Source organism: Andrographis paniculata, unplaced genomic scaffold (assembly GCF_009805555.1).
Source record: "Andrographis paniculata isolate CXL003 unplaced genomic scaffold, ASM980555v1 Contig33END, whole genome shotgun sequence".
Classification (NCBI taxonomy): Eukaryota; Viridiplantae; Streptophyta; class Magnoliopsida; order Lamiales; family Acanthaceae; genus Andrographis; species Andrographis paniculata.
Window position 1 is genome coordinate 89,056 of NW_026137566.1, and position 20,005 is coordinate 109,060.

The 20,005-nt window shown below is 38.5% G+C and overlaps 5 protein-coding genes across 6 annotated transcripts; 2 read left to right on the plus strand and 3 right to left on the minus strand.

Moving 5' to 3' along the window:
* Positions 1–264: 264 nt before the first annotated feature.
* On the minus strand, positions 265–1,725 carry LOC127248305 (BURP domain-containing protein 16-like). Its single transcript, XM_051270580.1, has one exon. It carries the CDS (start codon positions 1,625–1,627, stop codon positions 395–397), a length of 1,233 nt encoding a protein of 410 aa, XP_051126537.1. The 5' UTR covers positions 1,628–1,725; the 3' UTR covers positions 265–394.
* A 1,180-nt stretch (positions 1,726–2,905) lies between these two features.
* Positions 2,906–6,510, minus strand: LOC127248308 (peptidyl-prolyl cis-trans isomerase FKBP16-3, chloroplastic). 2 transcript variants are annotated; one of them, XR_007838058.1, is made up of 8 exons: positions 6,353–6,510; positions 5,772–6,049; positions 5,061–5,144; positions 4,723–4,772; positions 4,403–4,451; positions 4,201–4,275; positions 3,895–4,083; positions 2,906–3,654 (listed from the first exon to the last, which is right to left on the minus strand). XR_007838058.1 is itself a non-coding variant. In XM_051270584.1 (7 exons), exons 1-7 carry the CDS (start codon positions 6,381–6,383, stop codon positions 3,964–3,966), a joined length of 687 nt encoding a protein of 228 aa, XP_051126541.1. In that variant the 5' UTR covers positions 6,384–6,510; the 3' UTR covers positions 3,802–3,963. The 2 variants fall into 2 exon arrangements, 1 of the variants encoding a protein (XP_051126541.1); XM_051270584.1 differs by lacking the exon at positions 2,906–3,654 and having other exon boundaries at positions 3,802–4,083.
* On the plus strand, positions 3,137–3,795 carry LOC127248310 (uncharacterized). The gene has a single exon (XM_051270585.1). The coding sequence runs from the start codon at positions 3,137–3,139 to the stop codon at positions 3,656–3,658; it is 522 nt and encodes a 173-aa protein (XP_051126542.1). The 3' UTR covers positions 3,659–3,795.
* Positions 6,511–7,577: 1,067 nt separating the features above from the next.
* Positions 7,578–11,591, minus strand: LOC127248285 (putative UDP-glucuronate:xylan alpha-glucuronosyltransferase 3). The gene is made up of 4 exons (XM_051270563.1): positions 11,197–11,591; positions 9,646–9,858; positions 8,880–9,520; positions 7,578–8,788 (listed from the first exon to the last, which is right to left on the minus strand). Exons 1-4 carry the CDS (start codon positions 11,250–11,252, stop codon positions 7,782–7,784), a joined length of 1,917 nt encoding a protein of 638 aa, XP_051126520.1. The 5' UTR covers positions 11,253–11,591; the 3' UTR covers positions 7,578–7,781.
* A 6,357-nt stretch (positions 11,592–17,948) lies between these two features.
* On the plus strand, positions 17,949–19,656 carry LOC127248365 (40S ribosomal protein S27-2). Its single transcript, XM_051270667.1, has 4 exons — positions 17,949–18,090; positions 18,175–18,276; positions 18,407–18,435; positions 19,276–19,656. Exons 1-4 carry the CDS (start codon positions 18,088–18,090, stop codon positions 19,400–19,402), a joined length of 261 nt encoding a protein of 86 aa, XP_051126624.1. The 5' UTR covers positions 17,949–18,087; the 3' UTR covers positions 19,403–19,656.
* Positions 19,657–20,005: the final 349 nt, after the last annotated feature.

The following is a 20,005-nucleotide window of genomic DNA, read 5'->3' on the forward strand; positions in this document are numbered from 1 at the left end:
TCCTTAACATCCTCCAAATAGTACTGTATGTATATAATGAAAAATCGGTTTGAAATCATCAAAGATTACTCCCAAACTAGAAATTGGATTTTGAACATTTTGCTAAATAAACAAGTATAATGATGATGGCATTGGTATGTATGGTTTTCCAATCCATCCCTTGCTATATATGCGCCGGGAAACTAGGATCATTATATTCTATTTTATTTTATTTTATGTTATGTTATTTTGGTTCAATAATTAATGAATATACTTAAAGCAGGTTAATATTATAACTAAGGGAAAGGAAGAAGCACAACAACACACACAATTTATTCAACATTCATGGCATAGCACAGCATAGGCACACTACTATTGATTGGATATTGATTAATGAGATGAGAGAGGTAGCTAGCTAGTGCGCGGCGATCCATGCAACGTCGAGCATGGTGAACCAGTGGCACGCCTCGCCCTGGCCCGCCCCAGTCTTGAGTATCTTGAAGGCCACGTGATCCTTGGGCCACGCCGACGTGTCCATGTGGCATATCGCCAACATCGTCGCAGCAGCAGCAGCAGTAGTATTATCAATTGCGCTTGTGCTCTTGCTCGCCTTCTTCATTATCTCCCCAGCAGCATCATCAACTACTAATATCTCCACCCCATACAGCTTGGTGGAGCTCAGGGAATGGCAAAAGTAGGCGGCGAAGGGGAGAAAGGCCTCGTGGCATGCTACAATCTTGTTGTCGACGCCCTCGTACTCCTTGACCTCACCGACCACCACCTCATCTCCCAATCCTTTGGCGTCCATGTTCTTGGACGCCAACCCCACGATCTTTCCCAGATTTCCATTTCCCAGCAGCGAGGACTTGGCGAATCCAACCAGTTCCTCCAAGGATGTCGGGCAGCTCTTGGTCTCGCCCGCAATCTGGGGGGCGCTGCAGTAGGCGAGCGTGTTCCGCACCAGTGCATCCAGATTAATGCTGGATTCCGATGATAAGGCCGGGAATATCCTGAGGAGGGCGCTGTAGTTTAGGGGGATCCTGGAAGCCAAGGGGAAGGGCAGAAAGGAGCGGTCGGGGAGGGACTCGTGCAGGTCCGGGAGGCGGATGCGGTTGCCGCTCTTGAGCAGCGACCGCCGGAAGAAGGAGAAGGGGTCCTCCTTGACCTTGTTGTTGCTGTTGAGTGCGGCCGCCCGTGGAGTGGCGTATGTCTTGGTGGTGGTGTAAGTGTTGGTCACGGTCTTGGCGCTGTCGTGGAATGCGGATGCGCAGGCGAGGTGGGCGAGCGAGCAGAAGTCGTCATTATTATTATTATTTGCATCATGATCACCGGGACCGGGGGTCATGAGATCAGGGTTGAGGGCGTAGCGGGCGGAGTCGTGCGCGGTCATCGGGGAGAGTTTGGTGAGGATGGCGGGAGGGACCTCCCCGGCCACGTTTCGGGAGAGGAAGGCCAGCTGCTCGACGGAGACGGAGACGGAGACCAGACCACCACCATCACGATCATCTTCGTGGATTAGGGAATCATCAAATGAGGAGGAGGAAGCGAGAGCAGCTACAATTGATGAAATTAGGATGAAGAAGAAGATGATGAGGAGGAGCGGGTGCGGGTGCGGGTGCGGGAGTGAAGAAATGAGTGCAGCAGCCATTCCCGTTGGATTTAATTTGCGGATGATTAATTATTAGAGTAGATTAGAGTAGAGTGGTTTTATATATAGCAATTACCATAGCATGGTACGGTGCTCCATCCGGCTCATTTACAATGCACCATATGGTCTTTTATATACATACCATTAACTATGATAGTTTGAAAATTAAATAATATATAGAGTAATTATGTGATGAGATAAACTCTGATTAATTATTTTTTATTTTAAAAATATTGCAAAATTAGAAAGGAACATACTATTGTGAATATTTGAGATAAAATTAGTATAAAATATTCTTTGCATCCCACCCAAATTTATCAATTTTGAAATTTATAGTTAATTTAAAATATCACATGCAATTATTCAAATTCAAAATTTTTATTATTCAAATTTCAAATCAAAATCTAAATTCCCAAACAAACACAATGTTTCCCTTAGCTTCATCCTCCCTCCTCATGTGTAATAAAATTTAATTAGTAACTCATAAGTGATGGTCTAGTAGTATATGGTGGACTCACCAATGTGACATGTAAAATATACTCTCTCATGAAACATCTTCATCGTGCATTATTTTAATATCAAATATTTTTAAACTCATCTAAGAAAACATACTCTAATATATGTGTGTAGGGGTAGATAAGAGAGGATGGGGAGGGGTTGGGTATAGTTGGATTTAGTCGATCTAATGCGGCCACCATTAAGGATAAATAAGTTATGCCATGTGATACTACTTTTAAATTACTTCTTTAATCTTTCCTACATATTTTATCTTGTCCATTTAGGACACATAGTTTATAAATAAGATATGAGATGTGAGACAAGCTAAACATAATTAAATATGAAATGTAGCACGGAGAAAATACTTTTTTTTGTTGTTTGGCTTGTAATTATATTTGTCACCCCACATTTATCCATGTATACATATAGATATTTTGTGATAGTGGGTTATTAGACCCATGTAAGGAAGGTGTTGAAAGAACACGTGAGTTGGTGAAGGAGCACGTGTATGTATACCCTACCCATCAATCAAATTTTGATTTCTCAAGTGTTGTCGTTATGTAGTACCCTACCCTAGTGGCCAGTAGTTTATCAGACATGAACAATCACAAGGATCAATGCTTGACTAGCAATAAATTGAACACTAGTATCAATTTAACCGATCGAGAATAAATTGAAAATGAACGTCCATGTGCACATTGTTTGACGGGAATCAATCTTGACCGCATTGGCATTGGCATTGGCATTGGCATTGTCTAAGAAGATCAATAAAACTAGACATTGAAAAGACGACCAGAGGCCATGAATAGTGCATATATATATAATAATAATAATAATAATAATAATATAATGGAATAATCTCAACTCCAACAACTCAAAGAAATCACTCCATTCTAATTTTTAGAAAATTAATTATTTTATATTATTAATAAAATGCTAATTTAATTTTATTTTTTGAGGGGAGAAACAGAAAGAAAAAGAGCCAAGGTAAGGAAGGAGTTGAAATCGAGAATGGGGCTCTCGGCGTCCACGCGCGTGCAGAAATCCCTGGGCGCCGCGCCGGAGTTCACCTCCGCCTGCGCCGCCGTCTACGCCGACTGCCTCTCTCTGAGCCAGCACGCCTTCCCCGGGGTCAAGCCCTACCAGCTCTTCTCCGCTACCGCCCGCCTCCACAGCCGCCTCTCCCAATCCCTCCGCCTCATCTCCAACTGGCTCCCGCACCCCCCCGACCGGGTCCACGTCGACCGGGCTCTCAAGGCGGCGGTCCTCTCTCGCCGCCCGCCCCGGACCGACGAGGACGAGGACGGAATTGTGCTCGACCAGACGGAGTTTCAGGAGTTCGCGCTGGAGGTGTTCTCCGACGCCGTCGTCTCGGCGGCGCGGCTGGCCTTATTAAAGAGGCTGCCGCTGGGCGCCGCCGGAATTGCGGGTGCAGCAGCCGTGGTGAAGCCCGGGAAGGACGTCGTGGTGGTGGCGATTGGTGCCTACGCGCTCGGCGTCGCGACCTCTATCTATCTCAGCTTGGACGCCTGAGATTTTATACTCCGTTAATTATCTTTCTACTTTTTGCAAGTCGCCCCTTGATCTTATTATTATTGTAAATGTTATAGAACCTTACTCGATTGTTCATATTTACTACCCCAGTATTTATATATTTATTTATTTTTGTAGTTACAAGTATAAAAATAAATTTAGTAATGCCAAACTTAACTTTACATGCAAAAACTGAGGTGGGATTCAAAAGAATGAATCAATGAAGTAGCAAGTACCCAAAGCTATGTGATCCATGCAGGATGGTTGCTTGGATATGGATGATCAAAAGTAATTGATTGATCTTTTTACTCTTCCTCGGCCTCCATCCCCGGAATGTACTCTAAGCTGACGTCGAAGATCACAGGGCTGTTGGGCGCCACCCGGGGCCTTCCAGGAGCCGACGTGAGACCTTTAGGAAATGCCAACTGATCCAACAAAAAATTCAAAAACGGAACAAACAACTACTGACTGTCTATGGATCTGGCAAATTAATTAGTTCAAAATGCGAAAGAAAGGAGTTGGTATGGTATAAACATACTCACCGGTCCTGGAATGTAGAGCCGGCGCTTCCCTCCAGCTTTCATGCTGAGGATCCCTTCATCTAATCCTTTGATCACCTGTTGATGGCATTTCAGTGTCAAAATGAGACCTTGAACGCACTGCAAATGCATGGTAGTATGGTATGGTATAATTGAAGACAGACAGGCAGAGAGAAGGAAGCCGTAGCAGGATGCATGATCTCACCTGACCAGCACCAACTCTGAATATGTAAAGCTGCCCTTTCTCCAGCGAACTACCAAGTTCCAACAAGATGGAAGCTAGAAGCATTACAACAACAATGTACATACATACCACCACATTGCGAGTCTCAAAATAAGTTAATTTACCCAGGTCATGGAATTGGATGAGACTGACATGGTAAACAAGCTATTCAACTTTGCACGGACTCCTCTATAGAATTTCTTAATAGATGATGACTCATAAACTCGAGAAGTGTAGCTACGACAATATGTCCACTAAGCAGAAATGAACACAACAAGCTAAGTTCCCTGTAAGGAAATCACCTGTCAAATATTTGACCAGAAGGAACCATGGCAACATAATTTGCAGCTACCTGTCAAAAATGGGCGCATTTCTAAGATTGGGAGAGGCTGCATCTTTTACTTTTAGGATAAAAGGAAAGCCTTAAAATGATCAAATATTAATTAAATTTAACAATTATATTGGCTGTTGGATAGCTGGTAATTTAGAGATTTATTATATCTTTGAGAAACAACTTCAAGTTTGCAGACAAGTTGAATGCAGAAGCACATACATAGCTAGTGAAAGATTAGGCTCAAGTAGTGGAAAATTAGCTGAGGAAGGTTCTTACTTTAATTATTATAGCAACACACAACCATACCTGAAATCCAACAGGAGGGCTAGGTCCTCCTCCAACTTTGATGTCCTTGTATTGCAAACCTGAATCAGTAGTCACCATAGGTACCTTCAAACATAGGCAACATTTGTAGGAATTAGTGTTTTAGCCATAATATTAGTGTATCTTCTAAATCTCCCCTAACAATCAACTATTAAGATCTATGTTTCAGATGCTACCTAATATTCCTGGAGCCATGCAGAATTCTGACTTTAGCTAAATGATTAGCGCACAGAATTTATAGGATATTTGGAAGTGGGGCTGACCACTAGACAATAGTGGATTGAAGAAACTGTGATTATAACTACCTAATGCAGTACAATATCCGAGTATAATCTTGGGCAGCTAAAAATAATCAACTGGTTAAAATTCCAGAGGATGAAAAACAGAAATGCATTTGTTTTCAGCAAAACTTCACAATACATGGAATTATAGGAAATGAAGAAGTGATTCAAAATATATTGGATAAAAAGACATGGAAAAAAGGTGGTCGACCATCTACATCACGATAACCATGATTTTGACATAAAAAAGTCAGCTCATGATAATCTATTTCAGAGAGCAACATACAACAAGATTGATCTGATTTTGCATAAAACTGATAGGCTAGGACAGGAGATCTGATGTGCCAGGCATAAATAACGGACAATCATTAAAACCCTTGGAAGTTTAGGGAGCTATGTAATCTCACCATACATTTTCAAGCTCCTTTTCACAGGCATCATCACATAACTTGGGCTTATCCTCTGGGGGCAATCCAGCTGCTTCAATGGAATTAGAGCTACCAAGAAGACTTAGAAATCCAAGTCCTGAGGCTACCAGCTTCCTCCGGCTCATGCAATTACAAGCATCCTGTCTCTCAATCGTCTTTAATTCTTGTAATCTATTTTTTGATGCAAGAGAATTTAATCCAACTCTAACGTGGATTTTGCAGTCTCTTCGAGAATAAGAACCCTCTTTGCCAAATGTACAGCCTAAAAATGCACACACACGAGACCTAATTCTTGATTTAACATTAAATATAACAATGTTGAGTAAAATTTTAAAAGTTCAACCAAAACGATGAAAACAGCGGAGAAAAGGGGGAAAATGTAAGGTTTCCTCTGGAAATGAAAACTAATAGAAAACTTCTGTCACACTACAGAAGAAGGGCAAGAAAACTAGAGAAGAATAATAACCAAACACAAACTATGCAAGCAAGCATATGCGTCCGCTATTCAATGCATTAAAGCAACCGTGCGTACAAAATTGCAAACTGTGTGTAGCTAGCTACGTACCGAGTGGGAGCAGCAAAGAAGGCGAGGCCATGATCTTCCTTCCTTCGTCCTTTGCTTTCGTTTCTTCTGGAGACGGACGAATTGCCACTTATCTGGTCTATCAGTCGTTTGAATTTGGATGGATAACGATCTACGGCTGACCAATGGTCAATGGATATTGCATTCAAGACCCCCCCTTTTAATTTGCTTAAATACCCCTGGCATTAGCATAGCACCAAATACGCAATTGGGGATCCAAAGATGATTTTAAAGAGTACAAGCCCGCCTGACTTAACTACTGAATTACATATAATTCAGTGTTGAAAGTAAATTGCATTTTTTCCGATAAAAAAAAAAAAAAAAAAAAAGTAAATTGCATTTTGTATCGAGTATTGGTTAATGTTTGCATAGGTATGATGTATGGACATTGATGAATGGTTGCTCTCCAATCAACACGGAGGCTAGAGCAAGTGATCCATTCAATTGTGGTTCAAATCGATCAGATCGATTTGTCTTAAAAAGAATATCGATTCTAAGATATCTGCTACATTGGATAGGTAGATTTTAAAAGATTTAATTAAATAAAATACTGAAGTCAAGTTACTAAGTTAATGAGAATGATTTTTTTCCTTATTTGATTATTTTATCATGTTGAACTTAAAGTAGTATAGTCGTATAGTGAAGGGAGTACAAGGAATCGAGTAGACAGAAGTTGTCGGTGTGAATGATTGTGCTAGTAAGTCCTATGTGAGTTGAGGGTTATGACAACAATCTTATAAGCTTATTCGCTGTCTTTGAGTATTAACCTTTATGGGTTGACACTTCCAAACATAAGTCTTTGATAGTTGAACTGAAATAATAATTATTTTATGTTTTATATTCTTTATCGTCACTAATATGTGCTTTAACAAACAACGAATTGTACTAAAATTTTATTTATTTATGTTGATTTTTGAAGTGAATTGTTACGGCTACATGTTTGATCGATTTCGGGACCATGTGCTCTAACAAACAACAAATCTGTACTAAAATTTTATTTATTTATGTTGATTTTTGAAGTGAATTGCTATGTTTGATCGATTTCGGGACCATGTACTCTAACAAACAACGAATCTGTACTAAAATTTTATTTGTTACTGCTATATGTTTGTTCGATTTCGGGACCAACACATAGTTTCATGAATACTAGTAGTATTTGTTTATTTTAGTTGTCATGCATTCAATGCAATTGCAAAGAAAGAGGATGTACCGTATGCAAGCAAGAAACCAATCATATATATAGATTGTATTTTACCTATAGATAGGACTTGTGTATCGATAGGTGTGGTGTGGTGTGGAACTAAATCATTCTCATCCCGCCAAGGCAAGGGAGGCTGTGCTTGTCAGTTTCTCATGTATCTATTACACATACACACGAAAACAGAGGGATCCCAACAGCAGCTTATCAAGATCACAGCGAAGCCGACGGCGGCACCACCGTGGCATTGTCGGTCCAGTTCTTCTCACCCCAGTGCCACAACATGCTCTCCCAAAAGCAGAAGTCCTCGAAGCACGTTGTCAGCCGGGGGTCCTGTATCTTGATCTTCCAGTGCCCGTCGCTGTAATTTCCCTTCTCGGCCTGCCTGCGGTCCCACTCAAGCGCCGCCTTCTGCTTCGACCGCAGCAGGCAGTACTTGTGCAGATTCTCCGGCATCGCGTCGTGGATCTTCCACCAGGTTTTGTGGGCCACGTCGCTCGCAAACTCCTGCAGTATCTCGTTGTTCCAGTTGCAGTCATAGTCCCGGAAGCACAGCCATGGCTTCAACCCCAAGTAGTGGAGCACGTAGAGGACGGGCGGATCAGCACCGAACAGCCGGGTCTTCATCTCTTTCTTCTCTTCCTCGTCCCCCACCCAGAAATGTTTGAGGAAGTTCATGTGTTTCGGGATCCTGTGCCACCATGTGAAGACCTCGTTCAGGTATCCCTGGTCACCGCCGTTGTAGGACTCGATCTCATTGATGTGGTCCATCAGCAGCTGGAACGTGCAGTTGGAGGGTTCGATCACCATGACGCCCGAGTTGAAGAGGGTGGCGTTGTTCCCCGTGGCAGATATCTCGGGCATCTCGAACAGGAAGTCGATGTTTCTGAGGACCAATAGATCCGCATCGATGAATATGATCTTGTCGTAATCTGTCAACTGCCACAGCCGAAATTTGCTATAGTTCCACTCATTGTATGCATCCCGCTCAGCTTTTGGATTGCGGATCCTCTGAATCGTGTGGATTTTCCACCCTGCCGCTTCGAGACCACCCCTGTGGTAATCAGTTATGGTATCATCGACAAGTATCACAAGATCCCGAGTCGAACCGGACATTCGAATACTTTGAGCAGCTACGATCGCCCCACACACATAGAAATGAGCTGAATGCAGGATCGTAGCATACGCTTCACGTTTTGCACTACCCGAATACCAATTTTCTGCATCACACATCGAATCAGAAGAAACTTAACCATAATAAATAGACTGTACACTAAAATCTACATAACAAACAAACAGTTTGTAACTAACCTTTAGCCTGAAGAGGAACCGAGAGTTCGCATGACCCGACGGGAAGTTGAAGCTTTTCCCTCAGCTTATGTAAATCAGGTTTGTAGAGCCAAGCACTGCCTTCTCTTACAATGGCATCCTTGCAGGTAAACAAATTCGGTTTTGGGAAACATTCAGTAACAAGAAGCACGTGCACGGGATGGTTTCCTTTCACTGTTGCAGCGAGCCTTGCAGCTTCTAGCTGCAAGTGAAGCCGAGCGACATCCCTCGACCAGTTGTTGGATTTTTTGTCGCAAGGCAGTTTCACTGCTACGAGGTCCAATCGAGGTTTACCTAGGTAGTGAATTTTGGGCAGAGCAGGGCAGGTGGGGACTTCAAACTCTCCTTCCTCGTCTAACCATTCGGGATAGAGTGTTTCCCAGGTGACGTTATGTGGGGCATAATCCATCATAAGCATAACATGCTCGGCCTCAGGGAACAACTCTTTCCACCGATTAAGCTCATGCTCGTCAAAATTCAACAGTCCTATACCCTTGTACTTGTCCCTCTCAGCTAATGCATCGATTGCAGAAGAAATTTCGTCCCATTTAATCTCAAAAAACGCCGCATAACTTTGATCTATGCCAAATCTATCCCTTATCCATCTATCTACCAAGGTTGATCTACAATTTAAGTTCCAAAGTTAAGGAGTAGAGACAAGTGTTGAAAATCATAAGAAATGGGACGAAAACAGAACAAAAGAGCAACACATAACACAAAAACAGCAAGGAGCAAATATAGAATGTACCTTGAATGCGAACTATAGGTATGGTCTGTCTCATGAATCGACGGAGACCGCAAGAGGGTTAAAAATGCTCCAATAATGAGAACAAACAGCACGAGCTTCAATGTAAGAAACTTGCAGCTCAATATCCTGTCCAGAGTCGTACTGTAGTAGGCCTTATCACCACCATCTTTCAATACTCTGCTCCGTAAAAACCTCCGCCTATTGGAATCCTCACTGAATCAAACAGTCTTATCATTAACAACCATGCCAGAAAGTTGTCGAGGCACACTCGTAGTTTTAACTGAAAGAAAATGACGTCCTAATTTAACATAAGCAAGCCATCTTGAATGCAAGAGTGAGTTGACTGCATAAAATTCTGCCCACAAGAATACCTATGCAAATCCGGCTAACAGTAATGAATACAAACAGCAGTAAACCAAGAAAACAAAAAGCAAGATATTGTCTAACATGTATTGCATATGGAATTCCTACTCTAATAGTAGCATTTTATTTATGTTGTTGATATCACTGGACAGCATTACAGAAGCTTAATCTATTGAATCACCAGAACAAAGTAAAATTAAACTCCCTACACCTGCAGCCATCCAATCTTCTTCTTTTTCGGGCAAAAATATATCCAAATGGATTGTTTTTTTCCAAAACCCAAGTTTGACTTTTGCCGTTCAAACCAAACTATAAGTCAATAATGGCAAAATTAGGCAGACATGCTGACATTTTCTCATGCTACTAACATCGAGGACAAAGCCAACAACAAATAAGAGGGGGGATATAAAAGAAGACAATACATAAAGCAAAATGCTCCCACATGCCACCTATTATGCTCCAATCTTGACCAACAACATTATACCCGCCTGCATTCCAACAATACCAATTGTTCCGACATTGTTTACACAAGCAAATCACACAAAACCTTGAGCCAAATGGCCGACATTTCTTGCCATCACAAAAGCATTAGAAACTCAATGTTGTTAATGCTTGGCAAGCATGAAATTCACCAAAACAGAAAAATTAACCTCATTGTCCTCTTCTAAAAACAATAAATAAACATTTTGACTGCCTACCTACTCTCAAATTTACTCATAAACAATTTAAGTCAACTCAAAGTTCATATATACATAATGTATAAACTGCTCCATTGCTGACAGCTGAATCCAGCCTCCATCGCATTCAGAAAATGTTGAACCTAATCTCGCAATAATTGAACCTCTTTTGGGACCAAATCATAGGGATAAGAAGAACACTTAAGCAATAAATGCATACATCCAAATCTAAAAGCTTCCACAAACTACGCCGACACGGAGATCAACCATCTAAACACCTCATCAACCAAAAAAGAAAGAAACTGAAAGGCGTGTCCACTACTCAACACTCAACAGCAGAATATAAAACAAAATCCATATTTTAAAAAAAGGAAAAAAAAAAAAAACAAGAAAATATTCTCCTCATACAATCAACGATCATTAAGAACAGAGTAAACCCACAAGCGATTGATGCTCAGGCGTGATATCTAAAATCAGAAGAAAAATAAAAATAAAAACGTTTTCTGCTTACTTGTTGAAGAAGAGTCGCTGCCTCGGCTCTGCTGAAGTGGGCGATGAACCTCTCATTCTGTTCCTCCTTCAATGGCAGCCGACAATAGGCGGCACTTCCGCCATGGATTTCGTGGAAATTCAGCAGCAGGCTGAAGATGGCAAGAAAGCAGCAGAGGACGGAAAAGTGAGCAGAGATAGGGTGGAGAAGGGGTTCGATTCTCTTGGGGTTTGGGAGCAGGAGGATCGATCAATCTGTCTATCTGGTAGAAGAAGAAGAAGAAGAAGAGGACAAGGACGAAGAATTTATGGAAGAAAGAGAAAGGGTAGATTAATTAATTAATTCCTTAATGTTAATTTAAAAGGTTAGAGAGTGCAAAGCATAATTTTGGTTAGGGAATGTATGTTAAGTAAAGATAAGATCGATCTCTGTGGCTGTTTTCGAACTAGGAATGTAATATTGCAATTAATACCTTATTGTTCTGAAATATATAAAATATAACTATAGTAATAATATATAATATATATATGTATAGCCTATATATGTATGTATGTGTGTGATTTGTTAAAATTGTGAGAAATGAGAATAGAGAGAGCCGAGAGACCAAGTAAAATGAAATCAAAATCATATTTTTATTACACAAGATTTTGGGCTTATTTATAGACAATTTACAAAATCATTAGTCGTCAAAATTGGGTGATTCATCAACATAAATAAATGACACCTATCAATATATATGATGTGTCATAACACTCCCCCTAGGTGTCATTAACTACAATGAATACGCCTCGTTAAAACCTTACTAGGAAAAAACACAACGAGACAAAAATCCTAGTTAAGGAAAAAGAATACGTCATTCATGCATTAAAAATACTTCCCTTGTTGTGGACATCACTTCAAATATTGTTCCCCCTGATGTGGACATCATTTGAAATCTTGCAACCGACGTATCCCGATGATCTTCACTAATTTCTCGAACGTTGCGGTCGGTAAAGCCTTGGTCAACAAGTCTGCTAAATTTTGGTCTGATCGAATCTGCTGCACATTTATTTCACTATTTTTCTGGAGATCATAAGTAAAGAAAAACTTTGGTGAAATATGTTTCGTTCTATCTCCCTTTATATATCCTTCTTTCAGTTGCCCTGTACAAGTTGCATTATCTTCATACAGAATAGTAGGAGGATTATCATTTTCAGATTTCAAACCACAATTCTGTAAAATGTGGTGAATCATTGATCTTAGCCAAACACACTCTCTACTGGCTTCATGAATTGCTATTATTTCTGTATGATTTGAAGATGTGGCGGTTAATGTTTGTTTAGTGGATCTCCAAGATGCCACTGTATCGCCACAAGTAAACATATAGTCAGTCTGAGACTTGGCTTTATACGGATCAGAAAGATATCCAGCATCTGCATATCCAATCAATTCATATTGAGATCCTTTTGGATATAATAGACCAAGATCAATAGATCCTTGGAGATAACGAAAAATATGTTTGATTCCTTTCCAATGCCGTTGGGTTGGCATTGCACTAAATCTGGCTAATAAATTTACAGCAAACGCTATATTTGGTCTAGTACTGTTAGCTAGATACATTAGTGCACTAATAGCACTTAAATATGGTACTTCAGGACCAAGTGCTTCATCATTCTCCTATTTTGGTCTAAAATGATCTTTAATAGGATCGAGAGTTCTAACGACCATTGGAGTACTCAATGAATGTGCTTTATCTATTGCAAATCGTTTTAATACCTTATGGGTATATGCAGATTGATGTATCAAAATCCCATTTTCCAAATGTTCAATTTGTAGACCAAGACAAAATTTCGTTTTCCCGAAATCTTTAATTTCAAACTCTCTTTTCAAATATTCAATAGCTTCTTGGACCTCTACAAGGGTTCCAATTAAATTCAAATCATCCACATAGACAGCTATTATTACAAAATTTCTCTCATTTTTCTTTATAAAAATACACGGACAAATAGAATCATTGGCATATCCCTCTTTCAATAATGATTCACATTATACCACATGCGACTAGATTGTTTGAGCCCATACAAAGACTTTTGTAATTTAATAGAATAACATTCTTTTGGCTTTGATTTATATGCATCAGACCTACTAAATCCTTCAGGGATTTTCATGTATATATCACTATCCAATGAGTCATATAAATATGCAGTTACAACGTCCATCAGACGCATATCCAAATTTTCATGTATTGCCAAACTGACAAGATATCGAAATGTTATTCCATCAATTACTGGAGAATATGAAATCAACTCCAGGTCTTTGTGAAAAACTTTGGGCAACAAGTCTTGCTTTATATCTGGCAATTTCATTATTCTCATTTCACTTTCGAATAAATACCCATTTATAGCCAACAGGCTTAACACCTTCAGGTGTTTGAACAATGGGTCCAAAAACTTCTCGTTTTGCTAGTGAATTTAATTCAGACTAGATCGCATCTTTCCATTTTGGCCAATCTATTCTTTTCCGACATTCATCAATTGATCTAGGTTCTGGATCCTCGTCATTTTCCATTAGATCAAGTGCTACATTATATGCAAAAGCATTATCCATAATTGTATCATTTCGGTTCCAATGCTTTCCAGTAGTAACATAATTTATTGAATTTTCAATAACTTCATTCTCTTCAGAAGAAAGTTCTATTAGGATTAACATCCTCATCAAGTTTATCAGGATCAATTTCTCTAAAAATCTGATCCATGTTACTACCCGTTTCTTGAGGGTTTTGATTAACATTCAAATATTCAATCCTTTCATTTGTTCATCTTTTCTTTCGAGGATTTTTATCTTTGGAACCTACAGGTCAACCACGCTTTAGGCGTGCATTTGATTCATTAGCACTTTGTATTTTGTCTCAAGGAATAACAATTTTAGAAGTACATTTTCAGCAGCTATATAAGATCTAGTGACCCTGCTAGCGTCACAAAAAGCATCAGGCAACTGATTTGCTATTCGCTGCAAATGTAAAATTCTTTATACCTCTAATTCACTTTGACTTGTACGATGATCAAGAAAACTGAATGGTATTTTCCAAGTAATTTCCTTTTTCAGTTGATCAGTTTCTCCCCCTAATATCGGGAAATGCGACTCATCAAAATGACAATCAGCAAAACGAGTCGTAAACGAATCACCAGTTAATGGTTCAAGATATTTAATGATAGATGGTGATTCGTACCCGACATATATCCTCAATCTCCGTTGGGGGCCCATTTTTGTACATTGGGGCGGTGCAATTGACACATAAACCGCGCACCCAAAAGTTCTCAAATGTGAAATATTGAGCTTTTCATTGTACACTAATTGTACTGGGGAGTAGCTATAATAGCTTGTCGGTCTTAATTTTATCAGTGGTGCTGCATGCATAATTGCATATCCCCAAGCAGAGACAGGAAGTTTGGATTTCATTAGCATAGGTCTTGTAATTAATTGCAGCATTTTTATAAGTGATTCAGCTAGACCATTTTGAGTATGTACATGAGGTACAGGGTATTCAATGTCAATTCCAATAGACATGCAATAATCATCAAATGTCTTAGATGAAAATTCACCAGCATTATCAAGACGAATTTTCTTTATTGGGTGATGTGGAAACTGAGCTCGTAATCTAATTATTTGAGTAAGCAACCTCGCAAATGCCAAATTGCGGGTAGATAATAAACACACATGCAACCATCTAGTAGATGCATCGATAAGTACCATAAAATATCGAAATGGTCCGCTTGGTGGATCTACAGGTCCACATATATCACCCTGAATTCGTTCTAAAAATGAAGGGGATTCAGTTCCCACTTTTGCCGGTGATGGTCTAGTTATTAACTTCTATTTTGAGCAAGCAACACATATAAACTCATTTGTATTTAATACTCTTTGATCTTTCAAGTTATGACCATTGGTAATTTCAATAATTCGTCTCATCATAGTATTACCGGGATGCCCAAACCGGTTATGCCAAATCATAAAATCTGTAATCTTCTGGTCTACCAGATATGTTTCAACCACATTAATCTTTGTGCAATATAATCCGGAAGACAATGAAGGCAATTTTTCTAATATATATTTATGTCCATCAATGAATTTTGTAAGCAACAAAAATTCATTATTTGCCACACTTGATGTCTCAATATGATATCCATTTTTGCAAATATCATTAAAACTCAACAAATTTCTTTGAGATTTACTAGAATATAGTGCATTTTGGATATCAAGTTTTACTTCTTCGGGGAGAAATATTATTGCTCTTCCAGAGCCCTCAATTAACTTCGCACAACCACTTATGGTATTCACCTCAATTTTTCCCAACTTTAGGTTGGTGAAATATTTCTTATATTTCAAAATGGTGTGCGTTGATGCACTATCAATGAGACATGAACTGTCTTTCATATTATTCATTATAACGTGCTCAGCATTCATATTTATTCTTTTGGGAGAAATATAAGAATAAATATATCAAAAATTTGGAGAAAATACATAGCTGTCATATCATTACAAAATGTAGGGAGCAAAAACTACATGTGTTACAAAAATATATACACATATCTATATGCATTTTATATCGCATTTCCGGGATTTTCATAGTACCCACCTTCAGGGTGTACTAGAAAATCAGATACATCTAGCTGCGTATTATCATTACATTTATCACCCCCACTTCCATCGGCAACATTCTCTGAAAAATTAATTTATGGGGGATTGACATTTTCCGGTGCTTTAACTTCTTCAGGCACTTTGTCTTTCTGTTTCAGGGAATTTTGGTACAGCTCAACAAAATAAGAATTGGAACGACAATTTCTGAACCAATGCCCTGTCATTCCGTAACGATAACACTTATCCTCGTTTTTCTTTGAACTCTGACCAATATCGTTATGAGGCCGCTTCATAGGCCTATTTGATTCATGCTCATCAAAATATCCCTGACGGTAATAAACAAACCTGCCACGACCTCATCCACGGTCTGCTCCACGTCCACGTCTCGTTCCACGTCCACGACCAAATCCACGTCCACGACTAAATCCACGTCCACTGCCTTGTCCGCGACCTCGTCCGCGGTAGAATCTAGGCATATTATTTAAACACTGAGTCGCATTCACTTCAGGGAATGGACTCGCACCAGTTGGCCTCGATTCGTGATTTTTTAACAATAATTCGTTATTCTGTTCAGCAACAAGTAGATAAGTAATAAGATTACAATATTTATTAAAACCCCTTTCTCGATATTGTTGCTGTAAAACTATATTAGAGGCATGAAACGTGGTAAATGTTTTTTCCAACATATCCCTATCAGAAATATTTTCTCCACAAAATCTTAACTGGGACGTGATTTTGAACATCATGGAATTATAATCAGCAACTGTTTTAAAATCTTGCAAACGCAAGTGTTGCCATGCATGTTTCGCTTTCGGTAATATAGCAGATTTCAAGTGTCCAAATCGACATTTCAAATTTGTCCATAGTTCAAATGGATCTTTCACCATTAAATATTCCATTTTTAGGGCTTCGTCAATATGATGACGCAAGAAAATCATTGCCTTTGCACGTTCTTGATTTGTGCATTCATTTTCACTAATTATTGTTTTCGAAAGCCCCGTGGACTCGAGGTGCATTTCGACATCCATTACCCACGGCATATAATTATTTCCGGTAATTGCCAGTGGAGGAAATTCAAACTTTGCTATATTAGACATAATTAAAAGAAAATAAATACTTACCAGAAATTCCGTAATCTTCCGAGTAATACAACAAAAACAACAAAAGAATATGCTATCTATTATGTGCACTTCATCGGCAAAGCCTAGTACTGATAACGTGTTATGAAATATATAAAATATAACTATAGTAATAATATATAATATATATATATGTATAGCTTATATATGTATGTATGTGTGTGATTTGTTAAAATTTAGAGAGATGATAATAGAGAGAGCCGAGCGAGACAAAGTAAAATGAAATCAAAATCACACTTTTATTACACAAGATTTTGGGCTTATTTACAGACAATTTACAAAATCATTAGTCATCAAAATTGGGTGATTCATCAACATAAATAAATGACACCTATCAATATATATGATGTGTGATAACATTTATTTTGTTTTTAAGTTTTAAATAAAAATTAAATTAATCTGGGTATATTTATTTTTAATATGAACTATAGACTAATTTTTTAAGCATATATTTTGACAAAGAAAGGGCGCACATTCAATTGAAAATAAATACTAGTACTACAAAACAGATGTTTATTTGTCATTTTTTTGTTATTATATCTACTATTTTTCTTATTCAAATCAAAATGATCAATTAAACAAACTTAGGGTTTGCCTATCTATATTTACTGTCTAATCTTATGGTTTTATTAAAAAATCTTGAAAAATGAAAATAGTGGAATAATTAAAGTAATTTTGTGTAACATGGTTGCAATAATTAGATATATGTGAACCAAATAAATTAATAAACTGATTGAATAATTGCAGTATTAAATATGGTGGTTGGAGTTATATATACTTATAATGTAGCGTTGTCTGTCGAGTGCACTGGTCCAGCCTGTTTGTTGTTATTATTGTTAGTACACTACTACTGCTGCTGCTGCTGCTGCTACTATTATTTTTAAACGTAATACTACTACTACTTTACCGCTTAATTCTACGGGTCGAACTATTAAATGTATTTCAATTAAAACAACTTTATTTATGCACAGTGTATAATTTTTTGTTGGGCCAGACTCCGATTGATGGACGTGCAATACAGAAGCCCAAACAAACGTGCCGGACTGAATGAATGACTATATAAAGCGTTTCAAAACCCTAGCTTCACTCTCCGCCTCTTCTGCTTCTGCTCTGCATCTCCTCGCGAACCTCTTCGCCCATTTCATAGGAAGCAAAGATGGTAAGTCTGTGGCCGCTCTTGTCAATGTTGTTTGTTGTGCTTCAATCACTTTTGGTCCTTATTTGATCTGGTTTTTCCGAACAGGTTCTCTCAAATGATTACGATTTGCTCAACCCACCGGCGGAGCTTGAGAAGAGGAAGCACAAGCTCAAGCGTCTCGTTCAATCTCCAAACTCTTTCTTCATGGTATTGCGCCTTGTTTTTTCTTCTTTGGTTCGCTGTTGGCATATATCACATATATAATCGTTGATGCCTTTTTTTTTTGGTTTCTTGTTTTTTAATTGCTGTGTAACCTTTTTGCTTTTGTTAATTATAGGATGTCAAGTGTCAAGGATGCTTCAACATGTAAGTTACATCCATATTTTTATTTTCTGGAATCGAATTATCCAATATGCACAGACAGAATCTGCTTGGTTTCTAAAGATTGCCTTCTGTTGTGACTGTGCGTGTGAAATAGCTTGTGGAATTTTGAGTTAAATACAGAAAATTAGTCAAGTATTTGTATTTCATGTGAAAGACTACCTAGGCCACGATTTATCACTTATATATTTTTAGGATATATATTAGTTATATCGAATTATATAATATTGCATGATTTCTGTTATAATTTTCAATCAAAATGCCCTATTATTGAGATCATCATATTACTAAGTCACGGTTTTGCCTCACTGATACGCAGCCTTTTTCCTGTGTTTCTGTCCATCAAACTAAACATGTGAAATATATATTTATACATTTAAAGGTAATTGTTACTATATTTCAAATGAGATACTATGGTTAAGTTTACCTGAGATATATTTCCACAAACTATTTAGAGTGATTGTTTGCTTCATGGTAGGTTTGCGTTACCAAACCATATTTTAGTTTGATGGTACCAAATTGGTGTGCTTCTCAATGAAGCTAAGTATGTAACTAGCTGTAATACTATAATGTAGCACGGTAGTCACTCAAACGAAACATTGCTTTTTTTTTTTATATATAAAAAAATTATTTATTATATAATGCAATGGCTGGTTGGATTGTGTAGGTATTCTATTTTTAAGGTTTATAGTGAGGGGTTAATTAGGGGAGGTTGTACATTATAGATTAAAGACATCGTGTTTGATTTTGGGTTTATAAACTAGTTTCAAAGCAAAGCATATGTGTCTTCTGATCCTTGTGGGTTGATGATGTTTCTTTGTTCAGAACCACAGTGTTTAGTCATTCGCAGACAGTGGTGGTGTGCGGGAACTGCCAGACCGTGCTGTGTCAACCAACAGGCGGGCGCGCCAGGCTCACTGAGGGCTGCTCCTTCCGGAGAAAGGGCGACTGATTTTGTGTTGGTTATATACACTGTTCGCCTTCCATGAGATACCAAATGCAATCAAGTTCAGGGCCGATTTTGTGATGGGTGTGATTTCAGTTTATTTTTGGTGGAATGTTATTTTATTTCTGAACCCTTTATTTTTTTGTTTTGGTTAAACAGTGTGGTTTTAATTATGTGATGATGAGGATTTTACCAATGTTTATGTTTCTTGTTATGATCGACGTTATTTGACATGAGATTTTGATAGGCTTCATCTGACATTATGAAGTGTGGATTCTTGTGTTGGCTCCATTTGTGGGGTTGTTGATACAGGTCTTTTCTTTTGTGAGCACAGCGATGAATATACATACAAATTGAGTTCGAGAGAGAGAGATGCCTTTACCCGTAGGCTTGACTAAAATGAGGTTTATGTAACCTGTTTGGTTCAAAAATATTTATTTAGGGGGGATCTACCCTATGATCAAGAATCCAATGAAGAAGAAGAGGCATGTTTGTTTGTTTGTATTGTATTGTAGGGCTGCTAAAGAATCAAGATCACACATCCATTTGTTTTTTTTTTTATGTTTTTGTCTATGTTATAATAAACTTCATTCAGGCTTGCTAATGCTG